Genomic DNA, 25561 nt, shown 5'->3' with positions numbered 1-25561 from the left:
CCGGGGTCAGAACTCTCCTCGTATTTAATTAAACACGCAATAGACCGCACTGCTTAGAACTAACCAAGTTTCGCGGCCTAGTTTCCCAGAAAGTAGCGTAACCCAAGAAAAGTTCTACAGCTTTTCCGCCCTTGCCTCACATACGTTATCGTGAGTCACGCATTAACGCGCACTTGCTAAAGCGGTAAAGTGGGCAGCAAAGTAACTTTGCCCACTTCGCATGATCACATTGAACTTGTATCACTTCCATTGCATTGTGACCCGTTGTGAGTGCGTACACCGACCGAGCATCGATTGTCCAAGTGGTCGATTTCCGATTGTTTCGATTGGAGACGCGACGAATGCGCGCTCGATTCGGCGGCGTCCAGACGCCCATAGCGTCGTAGAGTTGAAGTTTGCGAACCAGTTTGACGATGAAACCTGGGTGTGATTTTGTGGGAAATATGTGAGCGGGATTTGAGTTTTTGAGCAGTTCTGTTATTTTACGGTTAGTACCAACGCTTTTTAATTGCGAAGCTCGTACAATGTGGGGGTTCCCCGAAAATGTTTAAAAATGTGGGGCGACCAACGGCAATTTTCCGATTCACGTTTTGGTGATTTTGAATTGTATGTAAGTACGGCCCCGGTATTTTTAAATCGATGTACGTGAACTGAAAATTATTAATTTGTCTAATATTTTTCAAAATCAGTGGCACGCGTGGTTTTGTCGGGAGTCCTTAAATCTTCAAAGTTTGACGAGATGAATAGAGTTTTACTCCAAGAAAAATTTCGTTCTGCTGCTTTATCGCCAGGACTTCTCAATGCAGGGCTGCTGAATAGCTGCCTTAGCCCGCGGTAATCAGTGGCGTACTGCGTTTTTCATTAGGAACTTTCACTAGTAAAAACGACAATTTTTTTTACCGTCTTCACTTTTTTGAACCCTTTTAGTGTCCCCGTATTTTTTCATATGGAATTCAATTTTCGCGATTATCCACGGTCTGCGCCATCGCTAAAAGTTCCTACGAAATTTCAAAATTCTGAATGATTTTTTTAATCTACTTTTTGTTAGTCTTTTTTTTTGGATTGGTTGGGGCTGCCTTCGGCACTATTCCGATTATTTCTTGGCTGATTTTAATTGTTGAAAACTGTGTGGTGTGCGACTCTGCGTTTACTAGCTTCAAATCCACGTTTTAAAAATTAGAAATTCCCTTCGCGGCACAATGTATTATATTTCTGAAATACGTAGGGCCAACTAGGTACTCAACATCTCTCCATATATATTGAAAGATTTCTGCTCGTATTCCGAACCTGAGTAATTCACCCGACACAGCGGAGCGAATAGTGATAACATCAATTTCATAATAAACCTTGGGGGGGTTGATTGTTAATCTAATTGTTTTGGCCGCATATTTAAATTTGGGGTTCTATAAAGCGAAAAGCAATTCGCAGAATTACTCATCGGGGTAAGTGCTGCAAGAGGATTTAAGCAAAACCGTGCAAAAAGGGCACAATCCTGGAGCGTTAATCTCTGATAGCGCAAGTTCACCTCTATAGTGTAGGTTCTGAGATTGTTAGATCAGTTAGAGCGTTTTATTTCATTGTTGTAAGTGCACTGATCAAGAATCATGCATCATGCCCTTTTTGCCAAATCTGTTATCATTGCGTACTGGATGAAGTAATCATGCACTCTTCCTTCTTAACTTATGGAGGCTTTAATGGATAGTGCTTAAAAATATCGCCATACAATTCAATTTGAGCCACATTATTTCTAAATATTTCATTTTTTATTCAGCTTGATACCTTGCAAAAAACATTATTTAAGCAAATAAAACAAATAAATTTTATTCAGAAGCCGACAACTTCTTTGTTCACAAATATCGAATTGAACTAAAAGAAGAACAAAATATTGGAAGAAAATGGGGTAAAAAATGCGGTCTTTTTGACTAGGACGATCTGCAATGTTAATGGACCCTCCCCTGAAAATATTAAAACTCATTCTCCTAAGGGCAACATACCTACTTAACATCCGCTTCTCCGCACATTTAAATTATATGAAACCTGGTTCATCAAAGTCGATACTGCACGTTGCTTCTGCGCGAATAAGTCTTAAGCATATGATGCGAGTTTAAGTCAAGAAAAAGATAATTAGATCTAATTAAAATTATATTGAAAAGCACATTAACGAAATTGATTATAGTATAAAGGTCAATGTTGACTGTAATTTTCGAAATAATTGTGAAAAACGATCTTCCAGACAGATTTTTATTTACTACAAAACTATTAAAATGATGTTTGTCAAAGCGATCCCTTGCACGTCTTATAAATACTTTGTTCTTCAAACTCCTTAGGGTAATAATAACCAACTCTATGCTCAAACAAAGCTTCAATGGTAATTAGTTAAATATTCAATGCAAAAGATTTCCTCAATGAATCATAATCAACCTTATTGCGGTTTCACTTAGATACGGTTCAATACCACCATGAAATCGCATCTACACCTAAACAACCATTTACCTTAAACCAATTATCCGGCTATTATTTGCGTAGCTCTTATCGATCAGCAGTTAATTCATTTCTTGCTCACATTATTCTTTTTCAATAATAAACATTTAACAAAAGCATCTTTACTTATCTTGAAAACGGGGTGTTTTATTTGCTGACAACAGTTTGTTTTCTGATAGCGTTTTAAGCATGAGGAGTCTTTATTAACCATGCGAAGGTAGGTGCTTAAAGGTAAAATGTGTGGTAGTTGCTAGCAAATTTTCATGTAAGTACGCGTTATGTTCGATTTCCTTATAAAAACGTCCTCCCCTTTTTCGAAGTGCATTGAAGTCCCTTTTTACAGCCAACACGTTTTCTACTTTAGCTCCACTTCATTCAAAGTTTACAAAAGGGGCCTGCATGTAGGTACAGTCGGTTCACGTATTTTAGCCCTTTCAATTTTTTAAGCTTCAAATTTAGGGGTTATTCACCCTAACAACCCCGCAGTTGAACGAAACCACTTAAGCATATCTATTGATTCAACATTTTAGAACCTCACCAATAATCGCAACTATGTCGTGACTTGAAGGAAATATTTCCAGTAACGGATTTCTCACCATTTCTTGTAGTAGAAATATCTGTTATTTGATAAAGTTCTTTCAATGATAAACGTGGTTGTTGGTCTTGTAACTTATCAACTTCTTTCAATTAACACTGAAAAAGGTCGATTCGTTTAACGATGGGGGTCAGTGGGCATATGCAGTGCTATTCGAAGTTCAGGTTGAATGACTCTTTTCTAATCAGCGTTGTGAGTAACGCATTTTTGCATTGTTTTTGCTTTGTCAATTGACGACGTTACGTAGTTTGATATTCGTTATCATTAGCACATCAATTCGGTCTTTAAAGTCTTGGCCTTGTGCTTCGTTATTGTTGATCGAAATGATGCTTTATGCAAGTAGCAGATGCTTTTGGAATCGTTTCTTGAATAAATCTAAACGATTCATCGTCGCACTTGTGTTGTATGCAAAGGGTGAATAAGATGAGCTCGGAATATTATAACAAACAGGATGACTATATACAGGGTGATCATTAAAAAAAACTCCCAGTAGGCGTTGAGTATCAGAGGCACGTGTGAGATCAACTCGTGTGTTAGTCAAATGTTTGATGGTAGATAGAAAGTGACGTAATCAACGCCTTACGTTTCCATCCTATTGACGATTTCTGGTTTCAACGCGGTTCTGAGGTTCTGCCAATAGAAATTGTCAATCTTCCCCGATGCTTCATGAGAATTTTACGGGTTACTACGCACGCGCTCCATTAAATCTTTCCATTTTGTTTGAATGAAAAATTCTGAAGATTGGAGCGGTTTCTATGTGTGTTCTGGATGGATTGTTCTTTTTTTAGCCTCTAGTTGCGTGACCTAAACTTTCAGCTATTAACTCCCTCTATGACCTAGAGCAACAGATAAAAAACGCAGTGTTTAAAAGAAAGACGTAGCGGTCAGGCTTGTTAAATTTGCAGAGCAAATTTGCAGAATTTGAGAATTTTTAATAAAAAAAAAAAACGTTTCCAAATGAACAGTGTTGTCGATACTTTCGAAAATATGCTGAACTTTCATAATTTTTTTAATTTTTCTCTTTTTTCTTAAGGTGTTTGTTCATTTATAATTAAACAGAAAAATATGTCCTCATTTCTATGAAATACTTGCGTGTTAATTTTTAACTTAAGTGTTAATTACCTGAACAACCCATTGAACAGTTATTTATGTGGAATTTCTCTTTGAAATGTTTGTCTAATATCAATAGATACTTGAATCATAAAGTTCTACATGTACTTCAAGAGACGGCGGGTACTAGGAAGCTGTAGTTCCCCACTTTCAATGTAGCAAATATGACTTTCTTTACTGATCAAATTACGCTATTTTATTCTGAGAAATTCATTCGCCAAATATTCTACACCAGAAATTAAACATTTCACTGATAAGTAAATACGGAAATAGTCACTAACTTTTTTGGATTTTTTCTTTTAAAAAAGTATATAAGAATTATCAAACTGCGTAGCATTTGATTCATGTAATTGTCCTTCGATTATAAGTAATTCATCGAAAATTTAAAACTAATGCAGAATATATAACTAATAAAAAAAAGTAATAAAATAACTAAATACTGAACATATATTTTCGCTATTTTTTTAATCAACTTCGCACTCCTTGTACAATTTTAATGAAAAATGGTTGTTTCTAATAAATCTGATATGATTGTCACATAGGTGTTAATGTAATATTTCAAATAAGAAACTAAAGAATTTTTGTATAAAGCTATTTGCCCGGGATTTTATGTAGAAACTCGATTTATCATGTTCGCATAATTTAATACCATAATTTGCCTCCACTGTTAATCATTCTTACTTGAAGGATGTTTTTCTATTCAAGAAGACAATCCATTAGTTATTTTCCTTTGACCTTAAGTTACTTTTAGTTGGATTTACATTTCTGGCGCTACATTCCCAATTTGAAGGAACCTAAACGAACCCTAAAAGAGTTCACGACCACTTTTAAGCTTGATTGACCTCACAACTCATTCACCTTCACAACGTGCGGATTACCATTTTTACGATATTAAGGAGATACAATTTGATTTTTTCCATTCGCTCAATACCTATTTTTCAATTACGTTTTTCCTCCAGGTTCAGTCGTTCTCAACAATCCCCAAGATGAAAAATGATGTCAATTTCCTACTTCAACTTAACAGTTTTCCTACTTTCTTGCGTTGCTACTATCATCGCGGCAAATCCTGCTATTGATAGAGATATGGACAATGTGAAGAAAATCAAGTACGAGGAATATATTATAGAACATGAAATATCAGCCACCCAAGCTAGGAATGTTGCTTTATGCACAGATTTAAATTCAAGTAAGTGTGAACCTATTGTACTTTACAGTCATTTTAAAATTGAATAAAAGTATGTGTGCATACTTGACTTCGTTTGAACAATGAGTTTGCTTCGTCCCGAATTTAACTTCAAATTTCCAAAATGTTCTTGAACTTGTTTTGGTTTCGAAGATCCAAGTTGGTTCGAGCTTATTATCTAAATGGTTCATTTCTGAGCTTCTTCTCAAATTTTCTAGGGATCCAAACCTAGATAGAATTTGGGTTGGAATGAATTTCTACTTCCTCATTTGCGAGCGTTTTTATTTGAAGTTATGGAAAATTCCAACAAAATGCAGCTAAATTTATCTTCGTTATACTTAATATATCCGGCCAAGACTTTTACGGTCTATAAACTAGTGGCGAGTACTACACACACAAGTGTTCGAAAATAGGTAATAATGTTTCATTTCAAAACATAATTTGCCATTCCAGTAGCTCAATTTACAGTAAATAAATGAAAATTGTCACAAGGTCAAAGCGATTGTCGTGTTTTTCTGTTAAAAAATTGAATTCATTCTTCACTTCATTAGCTTCATCGCAAATAGACAATAAAAAGCCATTATGTGGCGATTTAGATTACTCCCAATCGGTCTTTGTAGTAATTATGTCTAAAATTGAGTTTTATGTGAGTTAAATAAGCATAACGCAAATTACTTTTTTTCGGAAAAAAAGAGTATGTATGAAGGTAAAAACGCTTGTATCGGCCATGTAATTTTGCAATTTGGATTGTCTATTATATGAACATAATAAATTTCGGTCAGCTGAAGGTTCTTTTTTTTATCATCGCTACTAGACATTTCTATTAAATCTGACCTAATACCTAAATTACGTAATAAACACATTTTTAGGGGTCCAGTCTTTCTGTGCCACTTAAATCAATTTATCGATAGATATTTCACATGGACGACTATGCCAATAATAACTTTTTTAATGAGATACTTGAAATACCTTCTTGAAATCCTCATTGAACCGACTAATTTTAAACAGAGACTTCACCTCGCGTGTATAAATATTTGCATCCAGAATAAAGAGGTTGATTAAGTCCATTAAGAGGTTAAATTGCTTTCGGGATTATTTGCCAAAAAATTTCTCTATTTGCGTAGCGCTTTAAATGGAAAACTCATGATGAAAAATTGCAATTGTATCAAATGTTGTTATCTTCCAGTCAACGTACCTGCAGGCTGTCAAGAATGTACCAAAGAAGAAAAGCATTACTGCACAAGCTCGGACCTCATCAGTGATCATTGTTGTTGTGATAGAAGGTATCATGGTAAGCAAGGTTTTCATTGGAACTCTCTCTTGGAGTTGAAATTCCGAAAGAGAATTTCAAACTTGTATCCCGTAGAAAATATAACTGTTCAATAAAGCTTTGTAATTTATAAATTGTTATTTACGTTGACGTTATTTCCATCTTTACACTTAAAAACGGACAATATCTGTGTCGTAATACTACACCAGTCGGTTTCGCTAAACCGCGTAAAAAACAACGTAAAATGAACAATTAAGCCTGCGTGATATAGCTTAATTACTGATGATCACAGTTAATTAAGGTTAATTCCTTAATTGTCATTTTAGGCTTGTTTTTAAAACTATTAGCACATGTAGTAATACGGGCGAAAATTTGTTTTAACTACTGGAAATTGCAGGAGCTGTGTATCTGCCTAATCTCGTCACTTATTAGATATAATAACGCTGAAATGGAGAATTGTTCGGGGGAATCCCCGTTTTAAAATGCATTACTAACGCGAATAAAATACTTAATAAATTGTGAAAGTACAAAATTTTAAGATTTTTTAATCCAGCAAAGAAATTGTTTACCTTTACTATTTCTACAGTGTGACCCATTTGTTCTGGGGTCAGTCTGTAAAAAGTTTGTCGATTGTGCGATTTAGCTCGGATTTTTTGTTAACTGTAGAGCTTGATAAACTGCAGGTTTTCTGCAAAAACGGCCTCGTTGATATCAAATTCAACGCCTGCTACGACTGCTTCTAGGAGCGAAATTTTAATAAATCATATTAGCGATTTTTTTAGGAAAAATCTGTACACGCCACTGGATTGGCCACACCTCAAAACGGGCCCGTACGAAATTTCATCGAAAAATTTTGAGTAATAACGATTTTGTTGAAGAATTAAAAATGCACATTAGGTGCTTAGTTGTTTTCAAAAATTTATAGGTTATAACAACTTAGTTGTGGTTTTAGGCATATACAGAACAAATAAAACAAAAAGAAATGAAAACTTTTTCATTTTTTTAATGAAATTTCGTGAAAGTTCAATCGAAAATGTTATTTATGCGTTGCACAATACTTCGACTTACTGGTCTATCTGGATGTCCGATGTTGAATTCTGCATTTTGCCGCGGCTTCAGCCGTCGAAAGCGCGTTGTCACCAACAAGACGAACAATTCCTGTTTTTTCCCGTACACTTCAATTTTCCATGATAATCATGATTAATAATTTAATTCGTATTAAGCACAAATAAGTTCTAAAACCGATGTTGATGTTTAGTTGCGTTTGTTTGACAGTTGAACGCTTCGCTTGCTCGCCATAGCCGACTATGAATTGTTGAAGGTGAGTAACTACCGAGTCTACATTTTTAATTCTTCTACAAAATTGTTATTATTCAAAATTTTTCGATGAAATTTTGTACAGGCCCGTTTTGAGGGGTGGCCAGGCCAGTGGCGTGCACAGATTTTTCCTAAAAAAATCGCTAATATGATTTATTAAAATGTCGCTCCTAGAAACTGTCGTAGTGGGCCTTGAATGTGACGTCGACCAGGCCATTTTTGCTGAAAATGCGCAGTTTATCAAGCAAATCCGGGCTGAATCGCACAATCGATAAACTTTTTAAAGACCGACCCCAAAACAAATGGATCACGCTGTATATTTTCAAAAAAAACTTATTTTTCGAAAGCACTCATGTCAGATGTCCTGGAATAAACTGGTCGAAGATCACCTTTTTTTAAATTTAATCCGGCGTGAACGCTGAAAATAACGATTGGGGATAATTTCCGCCAATTGCGTTTTTCGATTATTTTCGCCTTCCATCGGCCTTTGTCGTACAAGTGATGTGACGTCATCATCGGCATAATGAGTAGATAATTATTCTTGATCATTAGAATCGATCAATTAAAAAATTTGTTAGATCGAAGTAAAATGATTTAATTAATTTCACCTGACATGGTGTCGTAATATATTATACATTCATGGACGGCGCATTCATGTATATTTTATTGCCATACCACGACAATATTTCTGAAATGTTTATAGAGTTAATCAAGATTACGTGATCGCAATTTTATTATTTCCTTCATATTCATTCCACCTACTTCTGCGTAAATTATATAAATTACAAATTTAAGCTATATCTCGCAGGAAATAAATCTTCTGTTCAACAAAGTAGTTTGCCTAGAAATGTTTCTCAAACCAAAGCGGTATAGAACACCATTTCATGATGAATCAAACGGTGTTACCAGAGTTTCTACAGTGTATCATAACCAAAACCGCACATCCTTGCGTTACTTATCAGGGTGTTATTTTTTAAGTGTTTGAGAAGAAAACTTATTCAGTCTTAATTATCTTTATTTGACCAACAATTAATACTACCTTATTTCTGACTCAACAGAAACAACGGCTGATTTAATTAAAAAGATACTAAATCTAAGCAATAGCCAAAACCGTACACAGTATATGTATAACTACACATGTACATATGTACTACATATATATAGAAAAAAAACTTTATTCAACAATTAATATTTTGCTGGATACCCCTTTTGCTCCACTACCATTTTTAACCGCCGTGACGTTGCCTTCGCTAGGTTTTCAGTTACTAAGGGATGAATATTATCCCATTCCTCCCGAAGGGCAGTTTTTAGTTGATTTTTCTTAAAAATGTTTCGTTATCTAATTTTTTTTCCTAGAATATTCTATAAATGTTCTATAACATTTAAATTGGGAGGTTGTGGGAGCGTTTGCAACACCTTGGGGCAATGAAACGACTATGCTATGAATGAGATGTTTTGGACCATTATCAGCATAAAATTTCAAATATTCCCAAATGCCCAATTTTGTTGCACTGCTTCGCATGTGTTATTTTAAAATATATAGATAGACGAATTTATTAATTGTCCCTTCAACGAAATGTGATTCGCCCACTCCATTGACTGCCATACATCTCCATACCGTTACCGACCCTCCGCCATTGCATTTTATCTGCGAGTCTAGCTCTCTATTTGGTTTTTGCCATATCATTTAACGTCCATTACTTCCCTAGATGTTATATTTGCTCCTATCGCCAAAAAGAACAGCTTTCCAAAAGTCGAAATTCTTGTTTTTATGATAATGTTTCGCAAGCTCTATTCGTTTCTTGCGATTTACGGCACTGATATAGGGCCTTCTTCCGAACTACCCGTGCTTGGAAATTATGTTCATGTTAACACCGTTCGAATGGTCTGGGGGCTACCTTTAATGTTTAATTCTGTAGCCACATCGGCAGCCAATTGGACAGCAGTTAATTTGGGGATTTTTTAGTAATTCTTCGAATAATCCATCGTTCATTAATATCCGAAAGCCTCTTGTTGCGTAATGTTCTTTTCTAACGTGCTCTCTTATTTTCTTTTTCAAAGGTATTAACAACACCTTTTATTATTGAATGCTTTTTTTTCAACATTTTTCATATCTCTCTCAAACTTTTCCCTTCGTGAAAATGTTGAACGATAAATTTCGTTTGATCATCGCTCAATTGCTTCGTTTTCGTAAACTTCATGTTGAAACTTGCTTCAAACCTTTTGCAAACGAGTTTCAAATATTGAAAAAATATAGTAGTAATAACGAAACAAACAGGGAGCTGATAGAGGCTTCTTCGGGCAAAACACTATTCAATACTGCGTAACTTTTAGCGTGTACTGTTTTGGCTGCTACATAGAATTGCAACAATTTTTGTCTTATCGCCTCCAATTTCTCAGAAATTAACAATAAACGAGTTTTTAGTTATGGACTAATTGAAACAATGGACATTGATTCTCGGTTGAAAAGTTTATTTTTTAATTCCTTTGAATTTAACCTGAAGCTGCGGGCTGTGCGGTTTTGGCTGTGATATCAGCCAAAATAAAAAAGTTACATAGTGTACACGTGAATTAAATACGTCGCATATGACGCTATGTGACTAACACCAGGTGTACCTGCCCGTCCATTCTTGATGTTCCGACGAATTCACAGTAAGAATACATTAGAGGTAATTCGAAGACAGGTCCTGCAAATACTTAATGGCATTTAGTCAGGCAAATCACGTCCAATTGATTGCTATCGTAATTTTATAGTACCCACTAAATTTTTATCAATTCACTTAGCCGGCGGTTATGTCATAACCGGTCGACCATCGTGACTCATTTTGCTCTGTGTATGCGAAATTGATTTTGTCCATACCGCATAACAAAAAAAAACTAAAAATCTCTAGAAGTCGAGCGTTCGTTTCTGAGATTCCGAACTAAACTCCTGACCGAAGGAGAAGTACGACGTGAATTTTCGTACAAAATTCGAAACTCATAACTTATTATGCCAAATTTTCAGAAATTTTGCCATACATACCGCACACATGTTACCTTGGAACTCAGCTGTGTACCACAGTTGCTGTGGATTGCAATCGCTACACCCGCTTAAGGACTTGCTGCTGTGATAAATATTTGTTACAAAAATGTGAGTAAATTTTTCGCAAACTTCGGACTAATTTTTTTAATTATTATTCACAGGGAAAGAAAAGTACGGATATAGTGGTACCCAATCCGTGATAAGTCTAAGCAGAATGTTCGCCTTAGCGTTACTGGCCTTATGTGTTGTAAATATAATTATCACAGTATAAATATAATTTGTATATGTATCTAAAAAGCACGAAAATCACATTTTTATCCGAAACCAAGTGGCTTATTTCCACAAACCATAAAAAATATTACAGCCCACGTGGTTTAGATCTTGCTGTTTCATACCGTAGGTACCTACCTAGCTAATAAAGTGTTGGTATACAGTCTCTATGTGGCTTTGCAATGAGTAAATGTTTGATTTGAGCATTTCAACACTGGCAAAGTTATCGCGGCTTGATGCGCTTTCACAATTTTTTTAGGCTTTTCATAAAAAGTATTAAAGATTTTAGTCTTATATATTTCAGCAGGTAGCTGGTAAGAGGCATTATATTTCATGTTGAATTATTAATATTTATTTCTTGACAATAAAAGCTTTAAAATAAAATCGTTGTTTGTATAGTGCGTGCGCGCACGATTGCGCAACACGTGGCCCCACCGTCAATCTAGAATTGAGATTAGTGGCAGGTAATGGAGTTGCGCTTAGATTCGCCCTATGTACAGGGCGTTTTATGGTAAACTATTTAAGGAAAAAATCTTGAGAAGCAAACAGACTGTGTACGAGTAAAGCGTAGATTGGTTGTGCGTTCTAATACCACCCGTGTTGATGAGTCACCGGTGTGGCATTAATAATTTGGGGACATCGCCGCTAAGTACTGCAACAATAAATTCTATAACTTGATAAGCCACCTTCGAAACATATTCTATATATGAGTGATTTATAACATCGCACTTAAACTTTACGTTTCATTACGCATGCGCACAGGCACATTTAGTACATTTAAATATTTATATTATTTTATTTGCCCGCAATAAAAAGAGGGTATATTCTGGAAGTGCGGGTTTCTCTTCATAGTTTACTAGCAGCACATTTAGCCAAAACAGGACCATTTTCGTCGGGAAATCCTCGTATGAATGATCATGTTTCGCTGTTATCAAAAATCCACGTTTAGCAGCAACAGTACATCATGTACTCGTAACGGGAGCATAATTGATAGATATTCAGTGGGCACCTTAGGGACGAAGGACATGTGATTGGTAGATTATCTACAATAAAAATACGAATGAGGACAATATACTTCCTACTAGCAATCGAATGGTTGATTATCGAACCATCAACTCAAAACTTTTTGTCGTGAGTAAATTCCTATCTTACCGATAATACCAGCACATCCACAACAGTATCCCTGTATAATATTTGGATCATCGTCACAAAAATGGTCAGGGCAACCCACACACCAGGGACCTAAACCAAGGGTGCGCAAAGCAGCTAGAATTGGACAATATTGCAATAAGAAGAGTAAAACGTGTCTTGAGTACCATCACCAAAACCCTATAAATCTAGAGTTTGGTGCGCGGGCCCTCATGGCCTTACCTCGCACAGTTCTAGGACGTCTGGATAACTTGGAAGAATGAACTCCAAGAAGAAGATTTAAAAGGATGGCGAAACTAAGAAACGTTCGTTTATTCATTTTTGTGCTACGAAGCTATTGGTGTATTTAATACCGCGTCTCAAGAGGAAAATGGACAAAAGGTGTTTAGTATCCTAAATGTTATTTTTCGATAAGTTTTATTGGTTTTAGAGTGTTACACATTATATAGTATCATTTTAAAGAAGAGATTGAATATAATCTTAATGGCATTACGAGTGTAGCAGCGTTAAGATATCATAAATATAATATTGTAAACATCTGCAGTTGAAAACTAAGAGCGTTAGTGGGTGTTAAGGACCTCAGCAAAAACACGTATCTCATATAATGATGGAAAATGCAGAAGTAGAAAGAGAAAGCGGGTGTTGGGCATCCTAAGAGGATTAAAGATCAAGTTACTAATTTAGACAATATGGCAAAAGACAATTTTAAATCTGATCTACTTTACCCGAAGGTGTTCAAATAGTAACTGAGTGTTTAACTGTCTCGATGTTAAAGTTAGCAGCAATTTAGCCCTTAAATAAAAGCTCAGATTTCTAGAAGGTATCGCAGCATCTTCGATGGTTCTCAAGAGACGTGTGGCTATTTCAGTTTCATCCATTGCGTGCAGCGCGGCACAAAAACGGGAGGAGGGGTGTTGAGTCCCCACTGAACAACCACACAAGTTGGCGAAAATCCTGAACACCTTTAAAACGAACCATAAAAATGTCTAAAAATAACCATTGATAATGACGCTTTAAGCAATTCCTATCGCAAGCAAGCTCCCGCTCTTACAATGCCGACAGAAACCTTCAAGTTGGTTATATCATCATTTTAACATCCTTTTGGGTTGCCGAAAACCAATTAAATCTACGCCGTTATTCAATTTAAATAACTTTGTAATAAAATTTCCAGTAGATTAAAATGCGATGGACCGCGCAAAATTGAGACCAAAAACCAAAAGAAATAAATGAAAATGGGCGTTCAACGAACGAAGATACAGTTAGATGAGATGCAAATTCTCGAAGGCCTTAAATGACGACTTCTTCAGTTCACATAAGCCATTTGTTACAACGGTTCAAATTGAAAAGAGCTGCGGTGCAGTACATCATAGTAAGAACGATGGCTGTAAATATTAATCATATTTATCAATGTGTTGTTGTTGTGATTTGTTGCTACATGACTAAAGCTACCAGTAAGTACCACGATCGTACGTAGTTTAAATTAAGCAATTTTGAAGTATTATTGTACATATCTAGATTACAGGGTGTTGTCCAGTGTAAGACCGACAAAAGTTTAGGTAGATTACAACACACTTGAATTTCGAGGGTTGCAACAGCTAGACTTTTTTTGCGGATCGATATTCATTTTTAGAGCATAAAATTGCTAAGAGCTATGTCTTTACGTATTCTTTAACGAGTACCTGCTTGAAAAACATAAACCACTCAATTAAGAAATGTAATACGTACCGAGTTTTACAGATTTACACAGTATAGACTTACCCTTGGACGTCTTAATTGACCAGGTTTATTCAACATTGATTCGTACGAACGATGCGAATGAATTTTGGACCTACCAGTTAACATCAGATTTGTCTATACATACACATGTCTTGCTATCCGCAAAATTTTGTGGTTGTTCTTCTGCAACACCCCGTATCTTTTAAAACGTACAAATTTATGTATTTTTTCGTCAAATAATTTATGACTTCTTCAAATAGCTATTTACAACAATGCCATTGATCCCTCACCCTTTGGCGGTAACCCACTCCAGTCTCCCTACAATAGCTTTTTGGGGTTATCCAATGGCCTGGGAATACGTCAGCCCTACAGTGCGCCTTACACCCCATTCGGAAATACTTTCGAAGGCAGTTCACTAGGAAGCAGTTCGTTTGGAAGCAACGGCGCTGTGAAGAGGAGATGTCCAGTCTGCGACTCCTCCGTTTACGGCTACTGCAGCGAGAAGCTCTTTCACGATTCCTGCTGTTGTCATAATCCGAATAATCCATACGGTAAGCGTTATCCGCAGTTTTAAACTTTTAGGCCTTAAGGGCGTTACGGCAATATTGCGTTAATGATACTTCCCCGTTCAATCACGGACGTGCCGATGCGTACGCAACGTTTTACAGCGGCCGATACGTTACGGCATCGCCTTTCTAGGAAATCGTAACTTAAACCTTACTTATTGCACTAGTACCGAAATAATGCAAAATGAAAATTACTTACATTTGTTGCAGATCAACTTCCATACCAGTGTCAATTCGCCGACTGTAGTTTCTTGCATGCCAACACTTGCAGGGAACATAAACTAATAACGGCATGCTGTTGCACTAGCTTGTATTTGTACCGAAAATAAGTACCGTGCGAACCATCTCTGAAGTATTTTACATATTTATTTTTATTTATTTAATGTAATAATAACAGCTGTCGCATTATGTACGGAATGTTGATTTAATATATTTAAAGAACGGAAAAAATACTTCGTGCGTTTTAAGATTTACCCACGAACAGGAACAAATTCAAGTTATTGAAATATACCGGGCGGTCGGCCCCTTCTAACTGCATTGGTTACTGTTTAATTCACAAGATTTTCTCAGACCATTTATTACGTATAAGACCGAAACGAATGGTTTTTTTAACATTTACGGTTTGAACAGCAGTAATATCGATCCGTAAATTTTAAATAACACACCCGGTACGTTTCGTCGAACCGGACACTTTTCGGCGGTATAGAGGAAACTAGATCTTTTCAGTAAGACGCCCCTAGAAGCCCGTACTTCGAGCCGGGGACAAATTTTGCTCCCCAACAAACCCCGTGTATTAAGCATTTCGAGCCTGATCCTATGAATCCTTGATTTTTCCTCGTCAGTGATGCCCGGGATAAGCTGCGGCATTACAAAATATTATCGTACGGATTAATGCCGTTCGTACTTCTCTAGGCAGAAACTTTGGTACTCTAGTGTTTTTGCGACTGTAAATCCTACAGTGATATCATGCTTCAGTCATTCCAACCTCCAATGCGTAATCCACCAACGCCCCGCGTAACTCGTCTGGATGTATTTCAGCCCACTCAGAGGTTTTCTCGGCTCCGAAGCTGCTCACTGACTGCCAATGCAAATTGAAATTAATTTCGTCATTGCTAATTAACATTGGGTGCATTCATTGCCATTCGGAGCTAAATGCTTTTTAGCCCATTAATCCCGTTTAGCATGAGATTCCGCGGCATGTCCTCATGCAGCCGATCCATGCGTGAGGTTCGGTTGCCCAACGGACTTCATTAGTTTTACTTTCCCATCGACGGAGATGTGGCTTTTTTCGTGGAAGCAGAGGGTGTAGGAAGTCCGCAGCCCCCGTGGTCTTAGCGACGGCGGCCCTTACGTGCGGACCCCAGATCAGCCCTTCGTCCAGCGTTAATTTCAGATATTGAGCAGTATCTTGCCATGGCATGTTCTCTTAAAACTGGATATGTTAAAGGATCTTTCGATAACTGTGCAGTCATATGCCAAATACAGAGTCTGCCTCTCAAAAACTCCTATATACGGGAAGTGTTAACTGGAGCAGGAAAAACAGGAATAAGGATTCAAAATTTCTAGGATCTGAATGCTCGGTTTTCTTTACTATTTACACGTTAAAACAAGGACATGAAGAAAAGATAGATGACACCGCATAGGCTTATCAGAATGGAAATAATCTTTAAGTGACAAAAATCTATTTAAAATCACATAATATTTCAAATACAATAACTCGACGAATTTAACAAAAAGGAACATTACATGATCACAGCAAATTATAACACCAAACATTACCTACTGCATGGTTTGTAATTTTTACGTACATAATCTTCGAGTAGCTATCGGAGATTAAATCCGACGATACGTTATTGCAAAAAACCTAATAAGGCTATTTTGGAAGCTGTAAAGTTGTCTGTCGACATCTATTTCAAGTAAGGGATCTAAACCCTAATAATTAAAATGGTTAAATTTAATTTTGCTTTATTTATGCAAAGCTAGCAGAATTCTACCAAAAAGGGCTAAAGTGCAGATACACATGTTTTGATGATAAATACACAACCACCCAATACTACGTTTGTAAAAGATTTCACAATGTGTTTTACCGTCTAAGAAGTGAAAGAAATTCTAAGGCCTCTGCTTACTTTGTTACATTTTTACTAAATTAGAGCTACGTGATTTAGGTATTAGAAATAGTTCACAAATACAGCCTGACAAATGGTCCTAATATCCGAGTAATCTGGTGAGTCAGCAGGACGATTGATACTGCCACGAAACTGCCCAGATAATGCGGAATCGTTCGGGGTTAAATTAAGTTGTGCTGAAAATTTTATCACCAACAGAACAATCATAGAAATAAAGGAACTGACCATAATCATCATTGATTTGCCTTTTTACCAAATTAAATGTCTGACAATTTCATCGAGAGATTTATGCCATCTTCGTCTCTACACTCTAAAAGCTTTAGCTATTTAAATGGAATCAACGTATTATGGCAGTGCAAAACTTTTATTGGCTACATAATTTATCCTGCCACACATCGATTGAACTTGACTATGTATATAAGTAAAGGTGGTCGATTAACTTGAGACAAACAGCCGGACAACCATTAATTTTGGGAAAAAAAGTTTCAAACGTGTAGTAACCTCTATAAAATTGGTTTCTTTTTGATTTTTGGACCGACATAATAGCTTGTGGAGATGTGAGCAATTCTCCTTAGGAGATGATACGCAATATGACCAATTCCCTAGCTTAACAAACGCACTATTGTCTTAATGTAAAAACCATAACACGAGCTGCAAAGCCAGCAAATATATTCATATACATAAGTAATCATGTGGTTTAGCATAGAATTTAGTCGTTAAGCTCCTCATTTGTGATTTGGGGTATTAATAAAATAAATCATTTTTAAAAACCCAAGTTGCAAGGAACTTAATAAAATTCGCATTAGATGTGAGTAAAATACTATGCCCGCTGCTAAACATCACACATAAACTAATACAAAAAAAAAACAAACAAAAATATACTAGTGCAAATCAATGCAATACCCTGTCGAATCTGTTGTTAACATCGCTTTCATTTTCACCCAAATTTATTTCCGCAAACCGGAACGACGATTAAAAACTTTTTCCTTTGTCCAGGTAATTGGCTGTCTTAAGTTAAATGGCGCACCCTGTATACTATCGAATTACGAATATTGTGCCCCTTTAAAACTGTATAGCTACCTGTAGGTCGTCCAATGCAAAACCCGTAGCACGTCATAAACGATGTAATTTCATTGCCAACATTGACGTTCAAAAATACGAAAAATTATCAACGAGGAATTCGTCCAAGATAGGTAAACGATAATTATGTGGATGAACTACAAAATAGACCTAAGGGTAATCCATAACCGTTAACGTGCAGTAAAATATTTAAACTTAAAATGAACGTAAATAATGAAAATGTTAACAACAAAGTTGGCGACACGGTGCGGTGATGCCAAATTTGTCCCGTGGCCAGTTGCAGATTACACATTCCCCATTCCGCCGTTTAACTTTGTTGTGTCGGTTCTGCTTACTTAAATACACAAACTGTTCTTTTAGTAACGCAAACTAGAGTGAATATACTCCAAGTTTATTATTGTTTTTCGATGTCCTAAAGCAGTTAAATAGTCGGCGTAAGGAGCTTGTTGCTCCCTTAATAGAAAATTTTCAACGAAAAAGAAACAACGCCGGCCCTTTGTCGCCAGTGATTGCCGTCAGAGAAGTATGTTTATGGTTTTTATTTAATTTCACCGATTATAAATTATATTGTTAAATACCTTACATATTAAATATGGGACTCCATTCAGATAAACCAATACAATGGTAATTCCCCACTCTAAGATGATTCTTATTGTTTATCCTGCTAATGCTTACTAAGCATATGGTTTAATATAAAATTGGAGACCTATCCCGGCGACTCTTCTTTTGCTTCCACACGTATATTGTAACAATCAGATCGTTTTTCGGTATTTTAATCACGTAATTTTCAAATAAAGTTTTTTAAAAACGGCATTACTTAATTCCGAAATATAACTTGTATACCCATTTCATCATTTGTAGCGAGTAGCTGCAACATAAAAAATTTCGAATAAATAATACAACCGGTAATACCGCTGAATTTCAGCATTATGATGTGCATTGGTTTTTGTACTGGACGAGACCTATATATGAATTATTTACTTCTACTTTACAACGTACGTGACTTGAAAGCGTCTAACTAAGCCTTTCAAGCATTTATTAAGTATACATTTTTATCACTAAGTAAATCTAAAAGGCAGCAGTGATTGTGCTAACAACATTTTTAGTTTGAGTATTTTATGAGATCAATAGCAATTTTTATGACAAAACTAAAAGTTACAATCTTTTTGAACTATCGCTAAAAGCGAATTCATGTAATAAGAGTGAGGATGTGAAAATTTAAAGGTTCTTTTGATGCATAAACATGGGTTTTGTATTTCACAATTTTTATTTAAGTAATAACGTTAATTTCTTTTAATATGAATCCGAACTTTAAACTTCGCTAAAGAAAAATTGACAATATAATGAATATCACAGAGTTAATAAAAACAACACCTAGTATAAATAATATCACAGATTAATAAATAAAGAGCAAACCGGATAAAAAGTGAAGGAGCTCGGGTTTTGTTGTACGCTAGGCTCAAATTGCAACTGTAAAAGTTAAGGAAGTTAACCTGATCTGACAAGTCCTACATAACAATTCAGGGTGAGTGAACTATTTAACTTTCGACCGGCATGATTTGATTTTAGATTTTGCGAACGACGAAGGATTTTGAGAAAATAGCCATCAGACCCTTTAGTGGCTCGTCAGTTTCTAATACGAATAAATATCTTTCATTATTTCTTTTTTGCTATATCGTTCCACAGAGGCCCTATTTAGACTATAAACGTAAGCCATTCTTTTTCTAACCCTGTGTTTCATTTGGAAGTTCTATTCTACCAGTATGGTATACACATGGTTCGCGGATTCACCCAACATCGTCCTTTTATTATTTACTTAACGATCGTTTGTTTTTGTGGACTACCACCAAGTTTTTTTTACAGTTTTATAAATGACATTATATAAACTTCCTTCGCCAGAGTATCAAGATTTTTTTCTTTTTCTTTGATTAACAAAGATATTGATGCAAATAATATAAACATATGGAAGTGTTAATAATACATTTTTTAACTTTCTCGTAATATTATCGCAATAAAATTTTTTTACCCCCTTTTTTAGTTTTCACTATTTTCTTTAGTACTTAGATCAGTTAATTAAATTTTTGCGATTTTAAGTATCAAAAGTAACCCCAGAATTTCAGGGGCGTGCCTATGAGGTTAGTCTTTAGAAATTTTACAAAAACATAGTAACGCCCAGTAGATTTCTCCGAAGTTTAATTGAATTGTTTCGCAATAAAATTATTTCAAAAACAACTAAAAACACAATTTTTCTATCTCTTGATATTTTTTTCGAACTTCGTTTCCTTTTAGTGATTAAAATAAATTTTCAAACTCTTACACATCTCTGAACGAACTTACCTATCATACCATATAATCTTCTTCTGAGGTGACTACCGAATTCTTTTTAAAATCCCAGGGTCGTTCTTTGTTAACACACAAGTTTTATCGCAGCTTTAAATATGTTTTGTTTAGAACCTTTAAATAGCTTTTGCTTAAGTTTAAAAGGCTCAACTGAGAATTTGAATGCAACTAATTGATACGTGGAATTAATTTAAAGAGAGATTTAAGAAATTACCATAATCACACATATCATTTCAAATTAAAGTAGGTTTCTCTACACACATCCTGTCCAAACATCGCGAATAACCCTATAGCAGAATTTGGAATTGTATACGTTTCATTCTCTGTCAAAATCACGACATATGAAATGTCAAGAATATTGACAAGTTGAATAAGAGGAAACAAGATCATATACAAAAGTAATCTATAGTAAATCTTTTGGAATATGCTGTAACATCCTTAAATCTGCTTGGACAAATACGTCAAAATCGAACAAGTGTCTTTGTAATACTTCTTATGGTGAAAAAATGCAATTCCGTGAACTAGTTGCAATTCCTTTTTTTTTACAGTAAGAACCTATAGTTTGATTAAATCTTTGGTTCTCATTCTAGTTCTACACACAAATATTTTGTAATGTAGGTAAACTACGCATTTGGTTTAAAATTACAATACATTTTGATTGAACTGATCTTCTGAAACACTCTATTACAGTAAGATAAATAGGTACCTACCTCGACCTCCCCAAGTCTTTTAATTCATTACAATCACAAAGTATACTTTCACTTAACATACTTTCGAAAACAATTATTAGGCTAACTCTGTAAACGAAAATTGTTTCTCCCAAAAATGGGCAGAAAAACATCAATTCACGAAATTAAAAGACTATACCATTAATCAACTCTACAAAATTGTAATTACGATTCACCTAATTTACGGCGAAGTTTCTTTATAGTGGATAATATAAAAAGAGCCTTAAAAAAGCTACGTGTTACTCACGGATTCGCTTTGTCTGGAACAAGGCAATGGCTTTGATATTCCAAGTTTGACAATCCCCGACACTGTTCCTTTCAGTGCCTGAACTGCTTGGTCCAGAGTAAAATTTTTAATTAGTTGGTCGTTTACGCTTATGAGCCGATCGCCTGAAAAATTAATGGACAAAAATACTAAACTGTAAAAAGCTGTTTCTGCAGTAGTTGTCTGCACATAATAGTTTTTCACATCTACAAACATCACATAATATCTAATTAAATGTAATTATTAACATATAATATTAAACACTATATTTTGTAATGTAATTCATTTATTACAAAAATTAGAAATTATACCTAAAAACTTACCAGGAGTAATTCTCCCGTTTACTTCTGCTGGTCCATTGGGAACCAAACTCCTGACAACTATAACTGTAGACTTAGGATCTACTGGATCCTGATAATCCAATATGGAGAAACCAAGGCCTTTATCCCCTTTCAACAGTTCTACATACTCTACATCTCTACTCCACATCGCAACGTTGGTCATTTCCAGTGACCGAGACTTTTCTTTTTTCAGATTATTTGATTCGTCAGTAACTAAAGATAGAAGACACATATCAGCCTCATATATCAAAAGAAATTAATATTATTTTACCAGTGACCGTGCTTGAAGTGTGCAAACTCGTATCACTCAACGCTTTAACTAGACGTTGATCTGGTTGCGGGAGTAAATTTTTTAAACTACCACCCAATATATTTCTTTGTTCAAATGCTTCCCGGTCTTGTGATGTGTTTATTACTCTAAAATTTAAATGTTTTTTTTTTAACGTCTTATCAGATTTTTAGAAAACATTATTTTCACCTATTTTCAAATTGCTTTCTTGAACAGACAAGTCTTACAGTACTTGGAAGTTCTCTCAGTATTTTGACTACCTCGACATGAGGAATGCCCACTAATTTTTGACCATTGACCTCGAGGATTTCGTCACCTGGACTTAGTTTGCCATTTTGGCCTACTGGGCCTTCAGGAAGAATCGATCTAAACGTTAATATTTTATAAACCAAACTGACATTAAAAGATATCTGAAATGCGTGGATGATTGTTTAAACCTCTTCCAATTCATTAGCAAAGAAATTTTGTCAAGGATCAATTTTGAGGCATACTGTACGGAAAACTGGCAACACCTAACAGATTTAGACATGTATTACATATTTACCTAATGTAGTGTCTTGGTCGTAACTCCACACCACATTCCACATCAACGGTGCCTTCTAAACTAATGCCCAAACCTATAAACATATGTTCTTTTAATTTACTATTAATTTGTAATTCATTTAATTATTATGAAATTCTCCAATTCAAGATCAATAAAATGAACTTATCTTAAAATTTAGTCTGTGGTCAGAGTCACCAAGAAGTTAGAAGTTTCATTCAAAATAAAATTTCCAACAACCATACCAGTTACTAACTAAAATAATATAATTAATTTCCAGCAAAGCTTTTCAGTTATCAAAAACATAATTTCGATTCCCACAGCGATTAATTCTTCAATTAATTCAACAAATGAAAAACAACTTCAGAAGAAAAGGTTAACCAGTTAATTAATCTGAATTTACCTTTCAACTTTGTCAAATTCGCCACCACAATATTAGCATCTTTTCCCAAAAGTCCCTCCCATTTTAATTTTATTGAAGTGACTAAATCATCCTCAAGGTTAGCTTCAAAATTTTCTTCAATGAAGATCTCCCTTGCTTCAATTGCTTGCTCATAAAGCACTTCACTGTAAACAGAATCTACTGAATCACATTCAGGTTCTATAGCAGATATTTCCTGAAAAACATAAACATTCATTAGAAGAATAAAAGCTTCATGAAAACGTGAGTCTGAACCTCAGTATTGTCGACAGGAATCCAAGTAAGCGTTTTCACTGAGGGTGATGGAGGGCTTCTTTCCCTTCTCTCGTGACTCGCTAGTGCTTCTTGCAACTGCTCGAATTTTGGTCCCCTTAAGTATCTAAAATTTTAAAACAACGGTAAATGAAAAATAATTTTGGTTATGTGCAGGGTTAAAACCTTTCAAAAGTTAATTGAACCACATTCCCTGTTTCTTTTAGCACCTTCACGGCCTCATGATTGGTTAAATCCACCAATGATATTCCATCGACCTCAATTATTCTATCATTTACATCAATTAATTCGCATTTGAAGGCCTCTGAACCTTCAGTAAGTTTTTTTATAAAAATGCCATTTAGATCTTCTCTCTCACAAACATAACCTATAAATTGTCTCTAGTGAATCTATGATAATTTAAATTCACGGTTTAACTAACCCGCAACAGTAATTCCTAATCCAGTGTCATTTTTTGTGAGAATGACAGAATATCGTTCTGTTTCAGGAATCTCATACTCCAAATCAACTGGGGTAACAATTATATGACTAGTACTAACTGGACTCTCACTTTCAACAGGAGAATCATGTTTTGGAGTACTTATGTTACTACAAGAACAATTTACATTAAATAACAAAAGAAGACTTATCATATACTGGTGTCTCAAAATACCAAGTGCCAGCATCTTAAAAAAAATCAATTTTATCCCCTTCAATTTGCTATTTTCACGAAATTGCTTAAGTGTGGAGATTGTAGCATATGGAATTTGGAGCTTTCTGTATACAAAGCAAAATTTAATATCCCTTTTTCATCTTACCTATTATAGTTATTATTATTGTTATTGTATTTGACAATCTCACATATATCTACACTTTTAACTTTCCTCAAAATCTCTATTTTTTCGTTATCATTAAAGCCATTTTCTATAACCCCCAAGTTATTCTCGAGGGTTTCAGAAATAATGTCTGACTTTGTGCAGATGCTAATTTCGCTTTTGTCTTCTGTTGGTGTTGACTCTTTTTTTATGTTAAGCAGAGCTGAATAACTGTTCTGGAGCAGCTGTCTGTCAAGTTCCTCAGGGTCAGTCAAAATCCTTGTTGGGACAATTGGTGCGTTGTAACGATATGTTTCAAAGTCTACTGTTGTTGGTTCCACTGGTCTGGCCACCACCATTCTAACCTGAAATATTTGATTTTTTACCTTTTCAACTTATTGGTCTTAGAACACTCAATGGACAATTCATATTTCAATTATAGACACTAATAACTGATTGAACACTTACTTGAGGTCCAGCTTGACGTAAAACTGAAGCAACTTGCTCTGCTGAGAAACCCCTAAGATTAACTTCACCAATTTGCAAAATATGATCTCCACTTTGCAACCGACTATCTTTATCAGCAATACCACCAGGGAGAATGGACTTAATCACAACACCTGTGCTTCTTCCCCCAACAATTCCAAATCCTATTAAAAAAATGACAATGTCTGGGTACTTATCATTTGGTATCACCTATTGAAGTTACCATATATTTTGTTGGTCTTTCACAATTTTATCCATGAAGTTAAATTTTAAGTGATCTACAAAGGTCTGACAAACCCATGCTCCAAAAAACTCATTTTAAATCTGTTGTTACCATTGCTTGTTTGCTGTTAAGATAATGGAGCAAGGCAACATATAAAATCGTAGTGTTAGAAGAAGGATATAAATCATTAAAAAACCAATGAGAACAGAAATTATTTTATAAGCACAACTTTAGGCTAACTGCAGTTTAGTTAACAAATTGACAAAATTAAAGAAAATGTATTTATTGGGGCCTTTGCAATTGGAAACTTAGGTTGATCTCCTTATGTCATATAATTCTAACATTAATATATTACCTAGTCCAGATCCATCATTAACGAGATCTATAACTTCCACTTGAGACCATTCTGTACTCAAAACCATTGTTTGCCCCTTCAAAATTCATCTCTTTTCACATCGATTTTAAATTTGGCGCCTTTCCAATTGTTTAACCAAGCCTACACCTACCTATCCTATAACCATATCGATTTAACAATCGGTAATTAAAAGAATAAATGATTAACATTACCTACCCTTCAAGATGTTGTATTTGTTTATAATTCAATCAAAAGAAATTTTTGGTTGCTGCCAACGAAGGTGTAGCGTTTTCTAAACACATGGTAAATAAAAGAAGACGGAAGCAGATTTTTATGCCCCATTGGTTTTTCACCCCTTTGCTCTTGTAAACATCCCTTATTTATCATTTAAGGAACTAAGTAAAACTGTTATGTGTCATTTCTGTCATAGTCATTCTGCAGAAAATGGTGCTTTCAAAACTGCAGTTTATCCTCAGATCACGTAGATCTAATTTATCTGTTTGTAAGAGTACCGACTTGGTGTAGGTTTCGATATTATTTTGTTACGGGATTCTATTCATCTGCTATGTTATAAAACCAGTCCTCATGCACGTTAATGACTAGAGGTAATTAAAAAAGAA

The 25561-nt window shown here is 35.2% G+C and overlaps 2 protein-coding genes across 10 annotated transcripts; one reads left to right on the top strand and one right to left on the bottom strand.

The window, feature by feature from the left end:
• The first annotated feature begins 145 nt into the window (after positions 1-145).
• On the top strand, positions 146-15131 carry LOC136341435 (uncharacterized). 6 transcript variants are annotated; one of them, XM_066286428.1, is made up of 5 exons: positions 146-487; positions 5146-5372; positions 6556-6660; positions 14374-14664; positions 14890-15131. In XM_066286428.1, the coding sequence occupies exons 2-5, from the start codon at positions 5180-5182 to the stop codon at positions 15006-15008; spliced, it is 708 nt and encodes a 235-aa protein (XP_066142525.1). In that variant the 5' UTR covers positions 146-487; positions 5146-5179; the 3' UTR covers positions 15009-15131. The 6 variants fall into 6 exon arrangements, with proteins under 6 accessions (XP_066142525.1, XP_066142531.1, XP_066142528.1 ...); XM_066286434.1 differs by lacking the exons at positions 14374-14664; positions 14890-15131 and adding exons at positions 10961-11086; positions 11140-11632 and having other exon boundaries at positions 183-487; XM_066286431.1 differs by having other exon boundaries at positions 475-610.
• A 1213-nt stretch (positions 15132-16344) lies between these two features.
• Positions 16345-25469, bottom strand: LOC136341414 (patj homolog). Of its 4 annotated transcripts, XM_066286375.1 has the most exons (14): positions 25154-25469; positions 24942-25097; positions 24346-24527; positions 23881-24242; positions 23505-23671; positions 23249-23450; positions 23066-23189; positions 22793-23006; positions 22393-22465; positions 22038-22214; positions 21831-21976; positions 21542-21772; positions 21201-21343; positions 16345-16981 (listed from the first exon to the last, which is right to left on the bottom strand). In XM_066286375.1, exons 2-14 carry the CDS (start codon positions 25006-25008, stop codon positions 16967-16969), a joined length of 2103 nt encoding a protein of 700 aa, XP_066142472.1. In that variant the 5' UTR covers positions 25009-25097; positions 25154-25469; the 3' UTR covers positions 16345-16966. The 4 variants fall into 4 exon arrangements, with proteins under 4 accessions (XP_066142472.1, XP_066142471.1, XP_066142470.1 ...); XM_066286374.1 differs by having other exon boundaries at positions 16345-21343; positions 24942-25092; positions 25154-25468; XM_066286373.1 differs by having other exon boundaries at positions 16345-21343; positions 25158-25467.
• Between the last annotated feature and the right edge of the window lie 92 nt (positions 25470-25561).

This window comes from Euwallacea fornicatus, chromosome 10 (genome assembly GCF_040115645.1).
Source record: "Euwallacea fornicatus isolate EFF26 chromosome 10, ASM4011564v1, whole genome shotgun sequence".
Classification (NCBI taxonomy): domain Eukaryota; kingdom Metazoa; phylum Arthropoda; class Insecta; order Coleoptera; family Curculionidae; genus Euwallacea; species Euwallacea fornicatus.
Note: the sequence above shows the minus strand (reverse complement) of the source record. Positions and strands in the feature narration are given on the sequence as shown.

Coding starts and splice junctions, on each gene's coding strand:
- LOC136341414 (XM_066286375.1), bottom strand. CDS start 25,008: ATGGTTTTGAGTACAGAATGGTCTCAAGTGGAAGTTATAGATCTCGTT. Junction 23,007..23,065: donor TTCCTGTCGACAATACTGAG/GTTCAGACTCAC, acceptor TATGTTTTTCAG/GAAATATCTGCTATAGAACC. Junction 21,344..21,541: donor AAACGGGAGAATTACTCCTG/GTAAGTTTTTAG, acceptor TTAATTTTTCAG/GCGATCGGCTCATAAGCGTA.
- LOC136341435 (XM_066286428.1), top strand. CDS start 5,180: ATGATGTCAATTTCCTACTTCAACTTAACAGTTTTCCTACTTTCTTGC. Junction 6,661..14,373: donor TTGTGATAGAAGGTATCATG/GTAAGCAAGGTT, acceptor TTCTTCAAATAG/CTATTTACAACAATGCCATT. Junction 14,665..14,889: donor TAATCCGAATAATCCATACG/GTAAGCGTTATC, acceptor CATTTGTTGCAG/ATCAACTTCCATACCAGTGT.